The sequence below is a fragment of the Protopterus annectens genome, chromosome 14.part0, assembly GCF_019279795.1.
Source record: "Protopterus annectens isolate FY-2018-M chromosome 14.part0, PAN1.0, whole genome shotgun sequence".
Classification (NCBI taxonomy): Eukaryota; Metazoa; Chordata; order Ceratodontiformes; family Protopteridae; genus Protopterus; species Protopterus annectens.
This window is the reverse complement of record NC_056748.1, coordinates 1,159,229,378-1,159,247,731: the sequence shown is the minus strand read 5'-3', so window position 1 is coordinate 1,159,247,731 and position 18,354 is coordinate 1,159,229,378. Positions and strand designations below refer to the sequence as shown.

The following is an 18,354-nucleotide window of genomic DNA, read 5'->3' as shown; positions in this document are numbered from 1 at the left end:
CTGATAATTATACAAAAGAATATATGTGATGTATGACGTATATAACAAGGAACATGTTAATATGTTTTTTTTTCTTTTATATAAATGTGCGCTTCTCTCAGTTTTAAAGTGATAATTCAATATAGGTGTTAAAAAACAGAACATAAGGGCCAAAATTATGTAAATAAATAAAACAGCACATTAACTCAATTGAAACAAACTGTAACCCTCCCTGAAACTGTCAAATGAATGCACTGCATACAATTCCTTGATTTTTTGTTTATCTTTATGTTAATTGTTGTATTTATTCTGCATTAACTGTTTGTGTTTCACTTCTGCAATTTTACTTTTGCATGCTGAATCAATAAGTTTAAAGCGAGTGAGAGAGAGGCCAAGCATATATTAGGAATAAGAAGTGAGTATTAATCTTTTTAGAACATTATCTTGAAGTATTCTGTCAGTCCAATCATAGGTAGGTGTACTGTAGATATACTTCTTAGAGTGCCATCTAATAATTCACTGGTGGGATGAGTGGGGAACATGTGATTAGGAAACACCAAATATAATTCTGTGGGTCCCTATTAAATTGCAGAACATTTCAAAGTTTGACTGTCATATGGATCGACACCATATGATTGAACTTTGAAAAATTCGAAGGTGAAAGGCAATGGCTCCATACGTGCATAATGAGAAAATGTCCCTTTTCTGCACTGAAGTTCAGTCTCGGAGTTGGTATATTTAAGTAGGGGGTGTGGGGGGTGCAGGGGGAGGCTTGCCCCCCTGCTCAGAGCATTAAGGTAATTTTTTTTCCTTTTTTATTATATAATCGAGGTTTCAAGTTCAGCTCATATGTTGTCGAACATACGAGGATTGAAATTTTGAAGCTTTGAATATATAATATAGACCCTAATTCTGCTGCCTAAAGTTATAACTGGGAAAAAGGATGAATCTTATAAGCCAGACACCTGTGACAGGAAAACAAAAGTCATTCCTGAACAAAACATGCCATCCAGTTTTAAAGATCATGTCTAAAGGTATGAAACTAAATTTTCTTTTCACACAAAAAAGTGCATGCATCTTTATGCAAGCAAACACTTTTCTGTGTAAAAAGAAAAAAATATTTTGCAGCCTTTAGAAAATTTTAAGATTTTAAATATAGCTTACAAATGTGGAAGATTCAAAAGACAGAACTGTATTTATTAACATTAATGGCAGAAAGTGTTAATGTCACTCTGGGTGCCAGCCCTAATTAAATGATTAGCATAGGTAAATAGTTGTGTATTAGTTAAGTAGTTGCCAAACTTTTAATTTAACAGTTTGGCAATTACTTAACTAATACATAGTTACTTAGCTATGCAAATCCAGCATAATTAAGCCTGGCACCCCAAGTGACGTCAACACATGCCACCTGGCAATTAATATTAATGCCATAAGTACAGCTCTTTGTTTATAGTCTTCCATTTTTGGAAGCTATATTGACACAAAGGGGTAGAAGCCGGTAAGAGAAAATCTTCCTCACTACTCTTTCTACATCTTCCTCCATCAAAGTTCTAGAAGAATGAGTGGAAAGAATAGAGGGGGACTGGGGTTGGTGTAGCTCCAAGAAAAGTGAGGGCACCCTTGATGGCACCAGATCCACCAATGGTGAGTATCTTGTCCTGAGTAATTGAATTAAACCTGAACCAATAGGGCTGGAAGTAGTTGGATTCTCTACCTTTTTAGATGGATCTGAAGAATTCGGGTCCATCAATTTCTTCTTTTTTGGATCCAAGGATGAGTTTGGATCCATCTTGGCTTTTTAATTGGATTGCTCTGAAATGTGGAAGATGTAGAAGGTTTTGGAGAAGACGTTTTGGATTGTTTAACTTTGGGAGAATGAACTCCAGATATAGCCTCTCCAAAGGCAGAAAGTAATAAGCCTTTTCAAGTAAGCTTTTTTTTTCTTTCAACAAGTACCCTGTGGTTGAACCCATGGCATATAGAACAATATTCCTGAAGATGTAACGATCCCAAACACTATACACACATAGTGTGGGCATCAGACAATGGGAAGTTTGCATCCAGAACATATTTTTTAATCAGGCAGGGCCTTTTTCTGCCATAACACCAAACTGCACTAAGCTATAAAAGCAAAGTAAGTGAAGTAAGAATAGGATTTTTAAAAAAAATATTAAAAAGGGGAAACAGGAAAAAATACCAATGATGGTAAGAAAAGAGGGTTACACTAAGTGTAGAAAGGAAATGACTAACTTTAGTAATTTAAGAAGTACGCTAAGTACTAAAAGGGGACAAAAGTAAACTTTACCAACTATGGTAACAAGAAATACGATTCTGTACAGTAAGGGACAAGTAATACAAGAAAAATTACTAGGATAAAAGGCAACACTTATCTCAAAAAAGCTTGAGAGTAGGTCAGCTATGTCAATCACTGAAATAGCAAATGAGAGCTGAGGTAACTTAGGGTTGGTGGACTATGGGTAAGGGAGATGCTCGAGAGATTTTAGTAGTCACAAGCTTTAGCAATGGCCGAGTTGGATCTGAGGGATCGGATCCGAACCCATCAGTTGAGGATAGAATGAAAACTGACAACATCAGATTTATTATTAACACATTTTCAGAATGTGATATTTCACAATGCAATTTGACTTTGCGCAAGATACTACAACATTTTCAGTGCTGAGTTTATTTAACAATTACGCTCATTATTTTTGCGGATTGTGCGACTAATGGAGTTTTAATGTGAGTCACTATGTTGTGCTTTCTACGACACCATCATAAAGTTTGATATCAGGATTCTTTCTTCATAAAATTCTTGAAAGACCTGCATATAGACTATTGGATCCATTTTTGATGAATGTATGACTAGAGACACATATATAAGAAACCTCAGAGAATGATATACTGAGGGAAAAAAATGCAGCCGAAACCTCGCAGTCTTAATATGGTGAATAAGATACAGAAGGAATGCATTTGGGAAGGTAAAACTTTCTTCCAGTTTTGATGTAAACATATTCTTTTACCCCTTTCATCTACACATTGTTCTAAATGTTTTAAATAGTGTTGAGTCATTCATTTAGCCTCTAGGTTCCCTCATAATATGTTTAATGCTTAAACTATAATTTACCCTTATAGTTTGAACATCACCTATATTGACTGATCCAGATTGTTTGTTCTTGTTATGTTTTACCACTTTGTGTAGTTTACTCTTAAGATGTAATCCATGACTCTGCATGGGTATATCAGGATTTACCCATGGTTGGTGTAATAATCCATGACTGCATGGGTATATCAGGATTTACCCATGGTTAGTGTAATAATCCATGACTCTGCATGGGTATATCAGGATTTACCCATCGCTGGTGTAATAATCCATGACTCTGCATGGGTATATCAGGATTTACCCATGGTTGGTGTAATAATCCATGACTCTGCATGGGTATATCAGGATTTACCCATAGTTGGTGTAATAATCCATGACTCTGCATGGGTATATCAGGATTTACCCATGGTTGGTGTAATAATCCATGACTCTGCATGGGTATATCAGGATTTACCCACAGCTAGTGTAATAATCTATGACTGTGCATAGGTATATCAGGATTTACCCACAGCTGGCATGGTTCGATCATGAGGGTGAAGCTTGAGTGATTAAACAAAGTCAGCTGTGCATAAATCTTGATATACCCACACCAGGAATGGATTATTGGTGTTATACAATGACATTAAGAAATTGCTTACCTTTCTTAAATAATGTCTTTGTTTAAGGGTGCTGAAGTGTTCCTCTGCATTTTTCCTTCCTTACTTGTGTACTGTGCAGGCATCATGATTGCTCAGTACATCAGTACAGTGCAGGAGAATTAATGGAGAAAAGAAAATCTCTTTTGCTGTTATTTTTTTCTGTCGAGATTTCATGAGGGATAGCACAGAAATAATAGGAAAATCAGGTACATTTTTGTTTCTTTATTTTTGAGAATGTACCTGATTTTTCTTCTCGTTTGCTCTGTCCCTCAGTATAGTCCAATAGAGAGTCCAAGCACTCAGTGGAACTTCAGTGGCTGGACCTTATTCTTTTGTTATATCCTCGCTTTACAATGGGAACCCTGATTGGGCTGTCCAATCAGCTTGCTCATTTTTGAATACAGATAAGCCATCATTGCATAATTTCTGTTTAGTGCACCTCATCAATTAATTTTACTTTGGGAAAGGCAATGCACTTCTAACTGCACTCTGCACTGTTGTTACTTGAGGTACATCACTGATGTTATTTATGCTTTAAAGAATTACATTGTACAGATTTGTTTGAATAAATGTCTTCATGTGTCTCAGACTATATGTTGTCTCCCTGCCTCTGACCTGGAGTAGGACTGGGTCCAAAGAATAGCTTAAAATATTAAATAAAATAAAATAAACAATACACACACATACATATAACAAGTTGTTTGTAATCAAAGGAATACAGCACAAATTAGAGTTATTCCCTCTACAATAGTTTTAGGAAGCTTTGCTCATGATGAAAAATAAGGAAATATTATTTACATCAGGCTCTCTGAACAGCAATTAAGATGCCACATGTAACATTGCTAGTCATGAATGAAAAACCCACTTGGTTAACTGAATGGTAGAATGATCTCTGACGGGGCCAAAGGGTCATCCACCATAGATGCCAGCTCACACAGGGAGAGCTAAGAGAGGAGTTGCTTGATTTAATAGAGATAGACAGACATATTAAGATCAGTGGAAGAAATAGACTACAGAAGGTTAATAAAACACAAAAAGTTAGAAGTTTGATAAAACAAATGACCACAGCAAAATAGATTTGTGCAATATAACAGAAAAAAATAGGATAAATTACTGTGCAGTTAAATTAGTACCAGATAAAGTTTTACCACAAGAACACAATAAGGGAAAGGAAGGGGGAACATTGAATGCATCATGGAAGTACTGAATACAGAAAACTATAAAGCAATTAAGACAAGAAATGTCACTGTTAGAAGAGTATAGAAGAGGGAACAGATCAACAAAAATACTCAGAAAGATAGACATGATAAAAGCAAAGCACAGTATCAGAACAGATCAGGATATATCATGCACCATCACAATAAATTAAAAATATCAGCACAGTCAGACAAGCATAGAAGATATGCAGATAAATATAAAGGAAAAGTACAAAATAAGAAATTTATTGATGACCCAAAAATTTTTTATAGAGAATTGGGAAACAAGGCAAAAGGAATTTAAACACCACCAAAACACAGAAGAAATAGATACATTTTGGAGAAATACCTATGAAGATCCATTGGAACCTAGTAAGGATGCTAGATGGATAGAAGAAGTAAAAGTAAGAATAAGAAGTTCAAATGTCTAGGATATGAAATGGGATGATGTAATGACCAGAGAGACTAAAACAAAGCTAAGAAAAGCTATTAAATGGAAAACCCCAGGCCCAGATGCAATACCTAACTTATGGTTAAAAGTATTAATATTGTTACATGAAGATTTAGCCATGAGTAAGAACTATTTATATGCGTACCCTGAAAAAGACACCAGTCTGGTTAACAACAGGAAAAACAATTCTCCTACTTAAGAGCGAACCTGCAAGTTATCCTAAAAACTATAGACTAACTTGTTTTCTGATGATGTATAAATTATACACTGGAAATGATGCCAACAGAGTTTATAGTCATTTAGAAGAAAACTCAATCATGGCAATAGAACAAAAGGGTAATAAAAGAAAGTCATATGAAAGGATAATTTGTTGTTAAATAAAGCCATAATGGAGAACTGTAAAAAGTGGAAGAATCTAAGTATGGCATGGATAGACTCCAAAAAGCATTTGATGGTATCCCACATTCATGGATAAGAGTGCTTAAAAATGTGTAAGGTACACCATAGTCTGATTACATTACAGCAACCATGAAACAGTGGTGAGTCACTTTGTAGTTAAGCCATGATAAAGGACAAATCATTATTCCACGGATAAAAATTCAAAGGGGGATAGTCCCGGTTGACTCTCTGTCACCGCTGCTCTTTTGTCTTGCCCTTAACCCAATAAGTTGTCTACTTAACAGATTAGGTCAAGGCTACAATTTGGCTGCCAGAAAATAACAAAGTGTAAAGACTTCTCATCTTCTTTTTGTAGATGATTTAAAATGCTATAGTTTATCAGATGAACTGGAAGCAGAAATGCAAGTAGCCAAAAACCTTTTCAGATGATATAAGAATGTTATTTGGTCTTGATTAATGTGCAAAAGAAACCTTTAAAGCAGGAAAGCTGCAGCACCTAGAAAACATCAGTTTGGGACAGGAATGTGATATAAAAGAAAATGAGCAAGAGGGAGTATATAAATAATTGGGAACTGATGAGGGGTCAAAAATAAAACATGAACAGATGCGAATAAAACATAGTAAGGAATATTTTAGAAGACCAAAATTAATACAGAAACAGTGGTGACATCTAAGAACAAAGTCCAAGCTATAAACCAGTTTGCTCTTCCTGTCCTAACTTACAGTTTTAGAGTGAATGACTGGCCCCAAAAAGTGTTGGATAGGTTGGACAGGAAAACAGGATGGATGCTTCATGCTCATCAAATGATTTACAAAAATCAGTGCATACCAAAATTATGTATTCCCCGTTCTGAAGGAGGTATGGGCCTCCTCGAAACTTGATTACATATCTTCTTCTTCTTTCGGCTGCTCCCTTTAGGGGTCGCCACAGCAGATCAACTGTCTCTATTTCTTCCTGTCCTCTGCATCTTGCTCTGTCACACCAACCACCTGCATGTCCTCTCTCACCACATCCATAAACCTTATCTTAGGCCTTCCTCTTTTCCTGTTACCTGGCAGCTTCATCCTTAGCATCTTTTTCCCAATATACTCTGCATCCCTCCTCAGCACATGTCCAAACCAACGTAATCTTGCCTCTCTGGCTTTGTCTCCAAACCTTCCAACCTGGGCTGGCCCTCTAATATACTTATTCCTAATATCCTGTCCATCCTCGTCACACCCAGTGCAAATCTTAACATCTTCAACTCTGCCATGTCAAGCTCTGACTCCTGCCTTTTTGTCAGTGCCACTGTCTCCAACCTGTATAACATAGCTGGTCTCACTACCCTCTTGTAGACCTTCCCTTTCACTCTTACTGGTACTCGTCTGTCACAAATCACTCCTGACACTCTTCTCCACCCACTCCATCCTGCCTGTACCCTCTTCTTTACCTCTCTTCCACACACACCATTACTCTGAACTGTTGATCCCAAGTACTTAAACTCATTCACCTTCGCCACCTCTACTCCCTGCATCCTCACCATTCCTCTATCCTCCCTCTCATTCACACACATATGTTTTGTCTTAGTCCTGCTGACCTTCATTCCTCTTCTCTCTAGAGCATATCTCCACCTCTCTAGGGTCTCCTCCACCTGTTCCCTACTCTCACTACAGATCACAATGTCATCTGCAAACATCATAGTCCACGGGGACTCCTATCTGATCTCATCTGTCAACCTGTCCGTCACCATTGCAAATAAGAAAGGGCTCAGAGCTGATCCTTGATGTAATCCCACCTCTACCTTAAACGCATCAGTCACTCCCACCACAAACCTCACCGCTGTCACACTACCCTCGTACATATCCTGTACCACTCTTACATACTTCTCTGACACTCCCGACTTCCTCATACAATACCACAACTCCTCTCTAGGCACCCTGTCATATGCTTTCTCTAAATTCACAAAGACACAATGCAACTCCTTCTGACCTTCTCTGTACTTCTCCATCAACACTCTCAGGGCAAACATTGCATCTGTAGTGCTCTTTCCTGGCATGAAACCATTCTGCTGATCATTAATCATCACCTCCCTTCTTAACCTAGCTTCCGCTACTCTTTCCCATAACTTCATGCTGTGACTGATCAGTTTAATCCCTCTGTAGTTACTACAGCTCTGCACATCACCCTTATTCGTAAAAATCGGTACCAAAACACTTTTTCTCCATTCCTCAGGCACCCTCTCACTTTCCAAGATTTCATTAAACAATCTAGTTAAAAACTCCACTGCCATTTCACCTAAACACCTCCATGCTTCCACAGGTATGTCATCTGGACCAACAGCCTTTCCATTCTTCATCCTCTTCATAGCTATCCTTACTTCCTCCTTGCTCATCCACTGCACTTCATGATTCACTATCTGCACATCATCCAACCTTCTCTCCCTCTCATTCTCTTGATTACATATATAGCTCTGCAATTGTGTAACTGTATACATATTTGCTCACCTCACAAGACCCAAATGTAGCGAAAGTTTTAAAACATGAGGAGAATAAGTCTAATATGACTTCCCTGCTTAGTTTAGCAGACGTGTATTTGCATCAAGCAGAAATGGAAATCAAACCAGAAATAGATAAAAATCAGGCAGCAACTGAATGTGCCAAAATCAAAAGAAAGAATATAATGTGAATGATCCAATGAGAAGGCAAGAAATGTGGAAAAGGAATAAATATAGTTGCAAGTATAGAAAACTCTTGGAACAACCTCATGTTGATCAGGATCGAACACAGGAATGGTTAAGGAAAGGTGAATTTAAACCAAAAGACGAAAGGTTAACATTGGCAGCCCAAGATAGTGGACTATGTACACATTGGTTTACAAAGTTCATTGAACATGTGGGAGAAACAGACAAATGTAGGTTGTGTAAAACAGAACTGGAAACAGTTACACACCTTGTTGCTGGTTGTGGCAAACTGATGGCAGAAGGACTGTATTTAGAAAGGCATAATAATGTGACAAGACTGTTGCATTAGGGATTGTGCAAACATTACAATACTGAAGTAGCTGAAAAACACTGGAAATATGAGCCACAGAGCGTCATAGAAAATGATGAAGTCTACATCACATGCGATCAGCCATTACCAACAGTTCAAAAGATAGATGTGAGAAAACCAAATATAGTAGTCCATGAAAAGAAGATAAATGTAGCATTGATCACTGAAATTGCTACAGCCATTGACTGTACTGTCTTACATACAGAAAGACATAAAGTCATAAAGTACCAGGATCTGCAGACAGAAATAAGGGCAACGTGGAAGAAGGATACCCAAACAGTTCCAATAGTAGTATGAGTAATGAGTCTTATAAAAGAAGAGTTTACAGTCATACTTGGATATGTTACTGATACATGTAACTCCATATGAATTCCACAAGAAGTCATTACTGGGCACATTGCGGGTGCTGCAAAGAGCACTTGCGGTTAACATCAAAGATTGAAACAATACTAATTTCATGAACTTTAATCATACATTGACTAAAGAATGGGGTCCATTCCCGTCATGGTACTAGAAACTCAAAAGACTTGGAGAAATTAAAAAAAAGAGGGAGGCAGGAGAGAAAGTTTAATTTTGCCCTTAGTGTTACTATTTATATTGTCACCTGGGGGAAATTAATAATAGCGAAAAGGGTGAAGCCGTTACTGTCTCTTTAGTGGTTGCCATTGTCATCATCTCTCTAATTATGGAGCTGCCCTGCTTGTCTTGTGCTCATTAATTCTACATGACTGGCAATCCAGTTTCAGATGCCCTCAAAAGTCTGGCCCTGGGCAATGAAACCAGATGTTTGGGAGGTACGTATGTCTTATCCTTAGCTGCCAAAGCAGAGTAAGTCCCAAGGAGCCAAGTCCATAAATGAAGCTTAGAGGTGGAAACTGCGAGCTAAAGTAAAATGGTCAACCCCACTCCTCCTAAATACTACCAGTTATAAACAGCAACTGATTCTAGAAACAGTGTTTTAGTAAAAGTACCGTGAGAAAACAAACAGGAGTTTATGAGTAGGTTAGACCCAGTAGGACTAGTAGAAGGTGAAGGTATTGGGTGGTAAAGATGGTCAAGAAGCGTGGTAACTACACAACCTGCGAGAAAAGAAAGATACAAGTTCTTTGCTGGCAAGGAAGCATTTTCTGTTTGTATTCTGATGTTTTTCTGCAGTTTATACTTTCTTACACTTTCCTTTTATAAGTGATTAACTTTTCCACTACAAGTATATCAGTTCTCTTTTTTGCAATTTCAGTGTGAGGTTGTGACGGAAAACTTGCAAAAATATCTTCATCTGATAGATTGCACAAGAATAACAACATTCATCAAATCGGTTAATTTCAACAAGATTTATTAGCTGTCAAGCCAAGATGACATTTTAATGAAGCATTATTCTGAAATGATCAGCATGCTTTCTTGTAAACAAATAAGTAAATAAATATATAAATACATACATAAATAAATAAATAATAGTCACATAAACAAGGCACATGGGTTATAGACACTGTATTCTTGAAAGCCTTTTTCTCCGTATAGGAGTTTCTTCTCACCTCCTTCAGAAGATTTTGCTTGCGACCTGCATTATTATGGCATTTTTTCAACCCATGCCTTTACAGTGGGACATTATATTATTCACATGTAATGATACTTGGTTTTGTGTGATATTCTTCAGTGCAGTGCAATATACTTTCCTTCCATATGGTTCTCCGCAGAATGGAATGACACGGTTGGTCCCTCCTCCCACTGTGTTCTTCTGGATAATTATTGTGAGGGAATTATATCAACTAAGGAGTATAAGCTAAGAGATGATTGTGACAACAGAAGGTTTGAAAACGACTGCATGGCTGTAGTATATGGGGACATTGAGAAGCACTGAATTGTACTAAAACATTTCCCTAGACAGTGAGAGCTGGTTGGGGTAGTCAGTAGCTCAAATATTGCTTTGAATCACATATAATAGAATAGAATATTAATATGAGAGTTAAATATTTTAGTAGTGTTTGTCATCTTGCTTGTGTTAGTTTCTTGGTGACATAATAAAGCCATCATGGAAGAGGTGTCTTGTGTTTAGAGCAGTGCAGTTCTGGGTGGAATCGAAAGATGCAGACGCAGGTGTTTGATGAAATCAACCTGAGCCTGAGACAAAGCTTGATTGATAAGTGATTTTGGTAACCATCCCTGTGGAACAGACAGGATAAAAAGTTATTAATCAAACATAATATTTAGTATTAAAAAAGGCATTAAACAATATGTTCAATAAATTGGCCAAAATCTGTATAACACTGAAAATGCATACTAAAACATTTTCACTTAGAGGATTGCCTGCAGTTATTTGTGGTTCTACCACTCAAAATATTTTCAGCCTATCATAAAATCATAGATAATTAAAGAATGAATATTTAGTCATCCATATTTTATTACTCTTCCTTGTGAATGACAACAATGCAAAATATCATCCTTACTTGCAAATAAAGCAGCACAGCAAGAATATAAAAATCTGAAATTCGGGTGAAATTGTGGTGAAAATGGCTTCTCACAAGCTGCACTATCTTGCAACACAGGATAGTATCCAGAAACAATCGACATACTGTTATATGACATAATGTGGTGAGCAGCTATGTGCAGTGAGGGACTTTCCCTGACTTAGCACACGTGGCTTGATCCCAGCATGAAAACTTCATCAGTATGCATATCGTGCAAATGACCAGTTAGTATCAACACGGTAATGATAGCTCTCATGTATGCAAATGACAACAGCAAACATGGAAGCATGATTCAAAAATGTATAAAAATAGTAAAATGAACGCAGTGGTCAGCCTTTCTGTACACCAGCATTTCTCAGTGAATATATGTATCTCTCAAGCAAAGATAGTAGGAGTAGCACATGGTTTAGCAATGCCCCATGTGTTAGTAGTTGTTTTGGAAGCTAGGATCCCCAGTATTGCATTCCACTGCGTCCTGCATAAAAGAGGGGTCTGTCTTAGGCTAGCATACTATCATCTCTACGATGAGACATAGTTGATCATGACTCTGTGTACAGAGATATTATATGTGAGCTGATTTACTGGTGCTGTCCTCATATGGGTCAAGGCCAATGTGCGCAATACCTATCCTAATGGACATGAATGTGTGTTCAGTATTTCCCATTCTTGCTACACAACCTGTCATCATTCAAGTAGGGATATGCTAAGAGTTTCTCAGGCTTAGCCATATAAACCTTCACCAGTTCCAAGACGTGATGCTGATGCACATGTAGGAGCAGATGCAGTTTCCATAGATAGCAGAGGAAGAGCCACCACTATGCATGCATTGCATGACATGGCCCATTTCTCCAAGGGTCATTGACTGCACCAACATTGCCATCAAGGCTCTACATGGTGTCTGGTATATCATCCAGTAGAGTTTCACTTTCATCACCTGCCAGGTGGTGTGCAAAGTACAGATTATTAAACAGTGTCTCTGTGCAGCATCCAGACAGCTCACATGATTCCCGCAGTTGAAACATGTGTGTGACCTATACCATTGCTTTTTATGTGAAGACTTTCCATGAGGTCATCGAAACATGTGTGTGACCTATACCATTGCTTTTTATGTAAAGACTTTCCATGAGGACATCTAGTTGGTAGTTACATACATTGTCAGTCATAGAGGTCATGATAGTCATGTGAAGATGGGTAGCAGACCACTCATAATGGTGATTGCCATTATGTGACACAGGTGATGCCTCATATGCCTTGAAGCTATGGCTGATGATCCCTATCAGCTGCCCCCAGATAGGGGCAAATATAGCATATAACTGCACTGGCAGAGACATGCAGCATTGTTTAACATGTATTCAGAGTAGTGAAGTCTGTTTGTTGCTGGATATTTCTGGTGGTACACTGCAGTACACTCCAGCGATTTGCAGCAAGCTATCTGTGGTGTCTGCCATACTATACAGCAGGGTGCTACATAAGCTGTTACACCAAAGAGAAAGCTGGCTGACACTGCTATGCAAACAATATAGCAGGAGGGGGAGCTGGGTAAGGGGTCAGGGGGGAAGTTGTAGCAGCAGTGGGTATCCATCAAAGGCAGTGGCAAGTAAACTATGTTGTGGCACTTGCAAAGAGGTGGTGTTTGGTACATAATAATGGGCCATGACAAGACAAACACATAGCAAAGCTGAAGCATGTATTTTCACAATCAGGAAAAGCATTACAGTGCCTTGACTGGCCATGTTGTGTATCAGACATTTCCATATCCACATGAGCTAAGGGGTGGGCAGGCACTGTGGCAAGGGACAGCAACCATAGGTGGAAAGTCATGGATGGTGCCTTAGCCTTCACAATGTTAGGGTGTTATGGTGTGTCAGGAATCATTTCCTCATGATAATGGTGTAGAGCTTCTCTGGGATGCAGTGTGTGTGTGTGTGTGTGTGTGTGTGTGTGTGTGTGTGTGTGTGTGTGTGTGTGTGTGTGTGTGTGTGTGTGTGTGTCTGTGTGTGTGTGTGTGTGTGTGTGTGTGTGTGTGTGTGCGTGCGTGCGTGTGCGTGTGTGTGTGTGTGTGTGTGTGTGTGTGTGTGTGTGTGTGTGTGTGTCTGTCCGTGTGTGTGTGTCAGGGAACATTTCCTGTGGTGATGGTATGCAGCTTCTAACAGTGGAGTGTTGGACAGGTGTATCATTTGTCTCTGCAGAGGCAGGTGTGAAGGTATGTGATTTAGGGGAGGCCATACCAAAGGGGCTGCCTATTTGGGAATGTGGCTATATCCATTGCTGCATGGTCACATCAGCTGCCTAACTGCCACTATACCTGGTCTAGGTAGAGATTTATCATTTGAGGTGTATACACCAGTAGTGGACTGCTGTGGAACTCCATGACCCTGAATGTGCTGTGCTTAAAAATAGAGCTCGGCAAGAGTACATATTCACAGAATGTACCACTGGTGTGGGTAAACACAGTGAAGGAGCTAGGAGAATGTCACCCATGCCTGCATTAGTGACCATGGCCCAGGTTGAAGCTAGAAGCATGTCATCCACATCTGTGCAAGTGGACAAAGCCAGGGCTTGAGATGACAGTAGGGCTAAAATATACCTCTCAACTGTATAGATTTTCACAGAATGTCCAGATTTTCACTTATATTTTTGGTCTGTTTCTCATAAAATTATGTTTTTTTCTGGCAAATCACTGGCAAGTCATTGAGAACTGAAGTCAGAAAATCAGACATTTGAGTTTCAGACTTCAGACCCTTCATGTGCTAATGCAAAACCTGTTATTCTATCAACATTCTAAGCTTGTAAGAGCAATATTTAAAAAGTGCCCCATTTGTTGGGCCTTTGTCCCCCCATTATTTATGACTTTATCAAGATTTCTTGCTCTAAGAGGTTCCAAAAAGAAAGAATGGCAGGACACTGCTGGAATAACTCCTTCTTTATTAAAACACACAAGTTAGCCAAGGATAAGCGCTTTCGGGTAAACACCCTTCATCAGATAGAGAGAACAAACATTTCCAACATTTAAACCATAAATCAACCAATGAATAGTCAGTAAACTACCCGCCTTTTTTGTAGGGCAGGCTTTAGAGGTACCATGTCATTCAATCCTGGGCTTCTATGGGCCATCAATTCCAAAATCCACTTAGATTCAATAGATTCTGTTAACAGCTTTATGTCCCCTCCCCTATTATTTAACCTTACATTAACCACTGCCCTAAACCTAAAAGTGTGTGTGGGATTCTGTTCAATATGCCTATAAAGGGCATTATGCATATCCTTGTTCCTTATGCTGGATAGGTACTGTAATATCCTGATTTTGAACATATTGTTGGTTTTTCCCACATAAAAACCAGAACACTGCACACACTCAGCCAGATAGACCATATTATTGGTCCTGCAAGTGGCTCTAGCTTTAAAATTATATATCCTACCATTAGCAGGGTGTGTGAAAACTGTTTCCTTATTAATAAGGGGGCATGCTTTACAAAAGCCACAGGGAACACTACCAGCTCTATCCTTAAAGGAATTCAGTGTGGTTATCGATTTCTCAACACATAAGATATCTTTGATGTTTTTGTTTCTTCTATAACCAAAATTGGGTCTGGCTCCAATGAAACCCTTCAATTTATTATCACTTCTTAAAATGTTCCAATTTTTATAAATTACATTTTTTATATCACCAATATTACTACTATAGGTGAAAAATAATTTTGGAACCTTGGATTCACAATTAATAGGGGCATGTTCCTTATCTTCACCTGTCCTACAACTGAGCCATGGTTTATATTTATTACCCCTTTTTTGTTTACTATCATTAATAACATCATTTATTATCCCCTCTTTATAACCCCTGTCTTGTAGACAGTGCTTCAGAACATTCACCTCTTTCTCATATTGTTTATCCTCCAAGCATAGCCTGGATATCCTGCCAACCTGGCCTTGGACGATATTGGGGAACATATAACGAGGGTGCATACTATCATAACATAGCAAACTATTCTTCCAACAATCTTTCCTGTACAATTTAGAAGAAAAGCCAGTGCTAGTTTGTGTAATGCTAACATCAAGAAAATCAATACACATGTCTGAGTAATTCAACTTAAACTTGAGAAAGTACGTAGTGGAATGTAAATATTCCACAAAATCCTTCAATAAATCTACGCCCCCCTTCCAAAAGAAAAAGACGTCATCCACAAAACGAGTATACATATGGACATGCTGCATCCACTCTGGGTTGTTGAAAATAGCATCCCTCTCCCAAAACCAAAGGACCAGGTTGGCATATGTATTAGCACAGGGGGTGCCCATTGCTACCCGCTGTGCTTGTCTAAAGGTATGCTTTGCCCCTATAAAAACATTATTCTCCAAGGTCAGATTTAATAGCGTCTTGACCAATGTTATTTTCCTTTCATTTTCACCTAGGTCCCTTAGAATCTCACCTATAGCATGGATTCCATAGTCATTACTGATCACCGTAAAAAGGTTATAAACATCCAATGTCACCATTAAGAGATCTTCCTGGGGTTTGCTGTCATTAACCTCCCCTACCCTCCTCAAAAAATCACCCGTATCTTTAAGCACTGTAGTCACCCTATCTATATATGGTCTGAGAGTGAATTCTATCCAAATTGAGATGTTTTCAGTGACCCAACCTCTGCCCGAAACTATGGGTCTGAAAGGTGGGTCAACCGCTGATTTATGAATCTTGGGCAAAGCCTTAAATATGGGAATGACAGCCTTCTCTATCCATAGAAATTGGAGCAACTCATCACTTATCTCCATTTCAAAACTTAATTGTTTCAAGTTATTGTGTACCCCATCCACTAATAGTTTGACACCAACCGGATTAATTGGAATATACACACTGTTATCAGACAATAACCCCTGAATTTTATATTCATAGAATGTGGTATCCAACACTACCACGGCGCCCCCTTTGTCAGCCATTTTTATGACCAAATCCTTGTTAGAACCTAAGTCTTGCAGCGCTCTCTGCTGGACCTGTGTTAAATTATGGTACCTATGTAGTTCCCCTCTTTGAAAATATTCTTGTAAGTCATGTTCACAACTACTGATGAACAGATTTAAAGCTGGTGAAAATGGTGGCACAAAACTACTGGGTTGTCTTAACGTAGCCCTGTGCCCATTATTGTTACCAAAAATACTCCTTAAGGCCAACGTCCTACAAAACAACATAATATCAAACATAACATCACTAAAAACACTTGCCCTGCCGGGCACAAAAGTCAAGCCTTTGTTCAACACATATAATTCATCCTCAGTTAAAATATGAGAAGAAAGATTAAATACAATACCAAAACTATTGTCAAAAGTCATTCTAATGTCCTCCTCCTCTTGCATGGATCCCTGCCCTCGCTCGAGGACCTTTTCCAAGCCCCTCGCTTTTTCACCGGGGCTGGAAGCTTCTCCAAAAAACATTTATGCCCCTGTATGCTCTTGGGACGTGCCCCCATCGCTGACTCCTCTATGGCCGTCATTTCAGGTTGTACATGTTGCTCACAGGAGTCCGTGTTAGTGTTATTGAGAGTGGACGAAAAATTATCCATTCTAATGAGGGTTAGTGGTGCCTCAGCTGTGACCACAGTCCCTCCTAGGCCCCTTTCAGATGAAGCAGAACAAATCTCTGCATCTATTTCTCCTCCCGAAGGAAGAGTACTGCCACAGCTCGCACCAACCGTTGGCGCAACCAAACGCTCCAAAGAAGCACTTCCCTCTTGCTGACGTCTGGACTGCTTCCTGTTGCTCACGTCGCTCACATTTACTCGTTGCCCTCTGTTCCTCGGCCAGACAAAAATGTTGCCGAGTGTAAAATCATCATAGTCCCTTTTTAATTTGTGGACCTTTTGTGTACGCACCTTCTCACCATTATCAAACAGCGTGCCATATAGCTGTTGTAAGCGTACCTTATGAGCTGGTTCACAAGTCTGTCTCCAATTTATTACGTATAGCCTCCACCTCAGACTTGAGTAGGGCTATCTCTGGGGCAAAGAAAGCATTCAAGATATCCATATACTTAAAGCTGGTTTGAATGTTTAGCGTTTGCCATTGGGCTAGTAGTTCCGGATAACGTTCGCCCTGCATGGGCATGCAGAGGATTCTCATCCCTCTTGGCACTATTCCATAGGACTGACAGGCTTCTAAATGGTAGGTCTGCCACTGTAAATGTTGCAGCCTTCCTGCTTTATAGCTCAGATCATGCAGCAAATTATCAAAAGATTTGTCCATAGCTATTGGTGCCCTATTGTTAACTGTATTAGCCTTGTTAACTGTAAAACCCAGATTGAGCAAAGGGTTTTCAGTGAAAAATGCATCCTCCAAGCCAGTATGAGTAGGCTCATTTCTTCTTCTTCCTTCTCCATTGATAGCATTAAAAGATGTAGCCATTCTCAGATGCTCCACAGCATGCATAGCACAATGGAACCAAAAAACACAAAGCAAATGTCCAAAAAAGTTCCGTGCTATAGCTAAAGTCCCACCAAACAACAAAATGCAGAATCCAAAAAGAAAGAATGGCAGGACACTGCTGGAATAACTCCTTCTTTATTAAAACACACAAGTTAGCCAAGGATAAGCGCTTTCGGGTAAACACCCTTCATCAGATAGAGAGAACAAACATTTCCAACATTTTAAACCATAAATCAACCAATGAATAGTCAGTAAACTACCCGCCTTTTTTGTAGGGCGGGCTTTAGAGGTACCATGTCATTCAATCCTGGGCTTCTATGGGCCATCAATTTCAAAATCCACTTAGATTCAATAGATTCTGTTAACAGCTTTATGTCCCCTCCCCTATTATTTAACCTTACATTAACCACTGCCCTAAACCTAAAAGTGTGTGTGGGATTCTGTTCAATATGCCTATAAAGGGCATTATGCATATACTTGTTCCTTATGCTGGAAAGGTGCTGTAATATCCTGATTTTGAACATATTGTTGGTTTTTCCCACATAAAAAACAGAACACTGCACACACTCAGCCAGATAGACCATATTATTGGTCCTGCAAGTAGCTCTAGCTTTAAAATTATATATCCTACCATTAGCAGGGTGTGTGAAAACTGTTTCCTTATTAATAAGGGGGCATGCTT

At 38.9% G+C, this 18,354-nt stretch overlaps 1 protein-coding gene across 1 annotated transcript in view; it reads right to left on the bottom strand.

Annotated features, from left to right (window-relative positions):
* Positions 1-10,257: 10,257 nt before the first annotated feature.
* The window catches only part of LOC122788829 (steroidogenic acute regulatory protein-like), a 120,708-nt gene continuing 112,611 nt past the window's right edge, over positions 10,258-18,354 (bottom strand). The window contains exon 7 of the mRNA XM_044055696.1: positions 10,258-10,953. Within this exon, the coding sequence (XP_043911631.1) occupies positions 10,843-10,953 (111 nt within the window). The 3' untranslated portion in view covers positions 10,258-10,842. The remainder of the gene's footprint in view (positions 10,954-18,354) is intronic.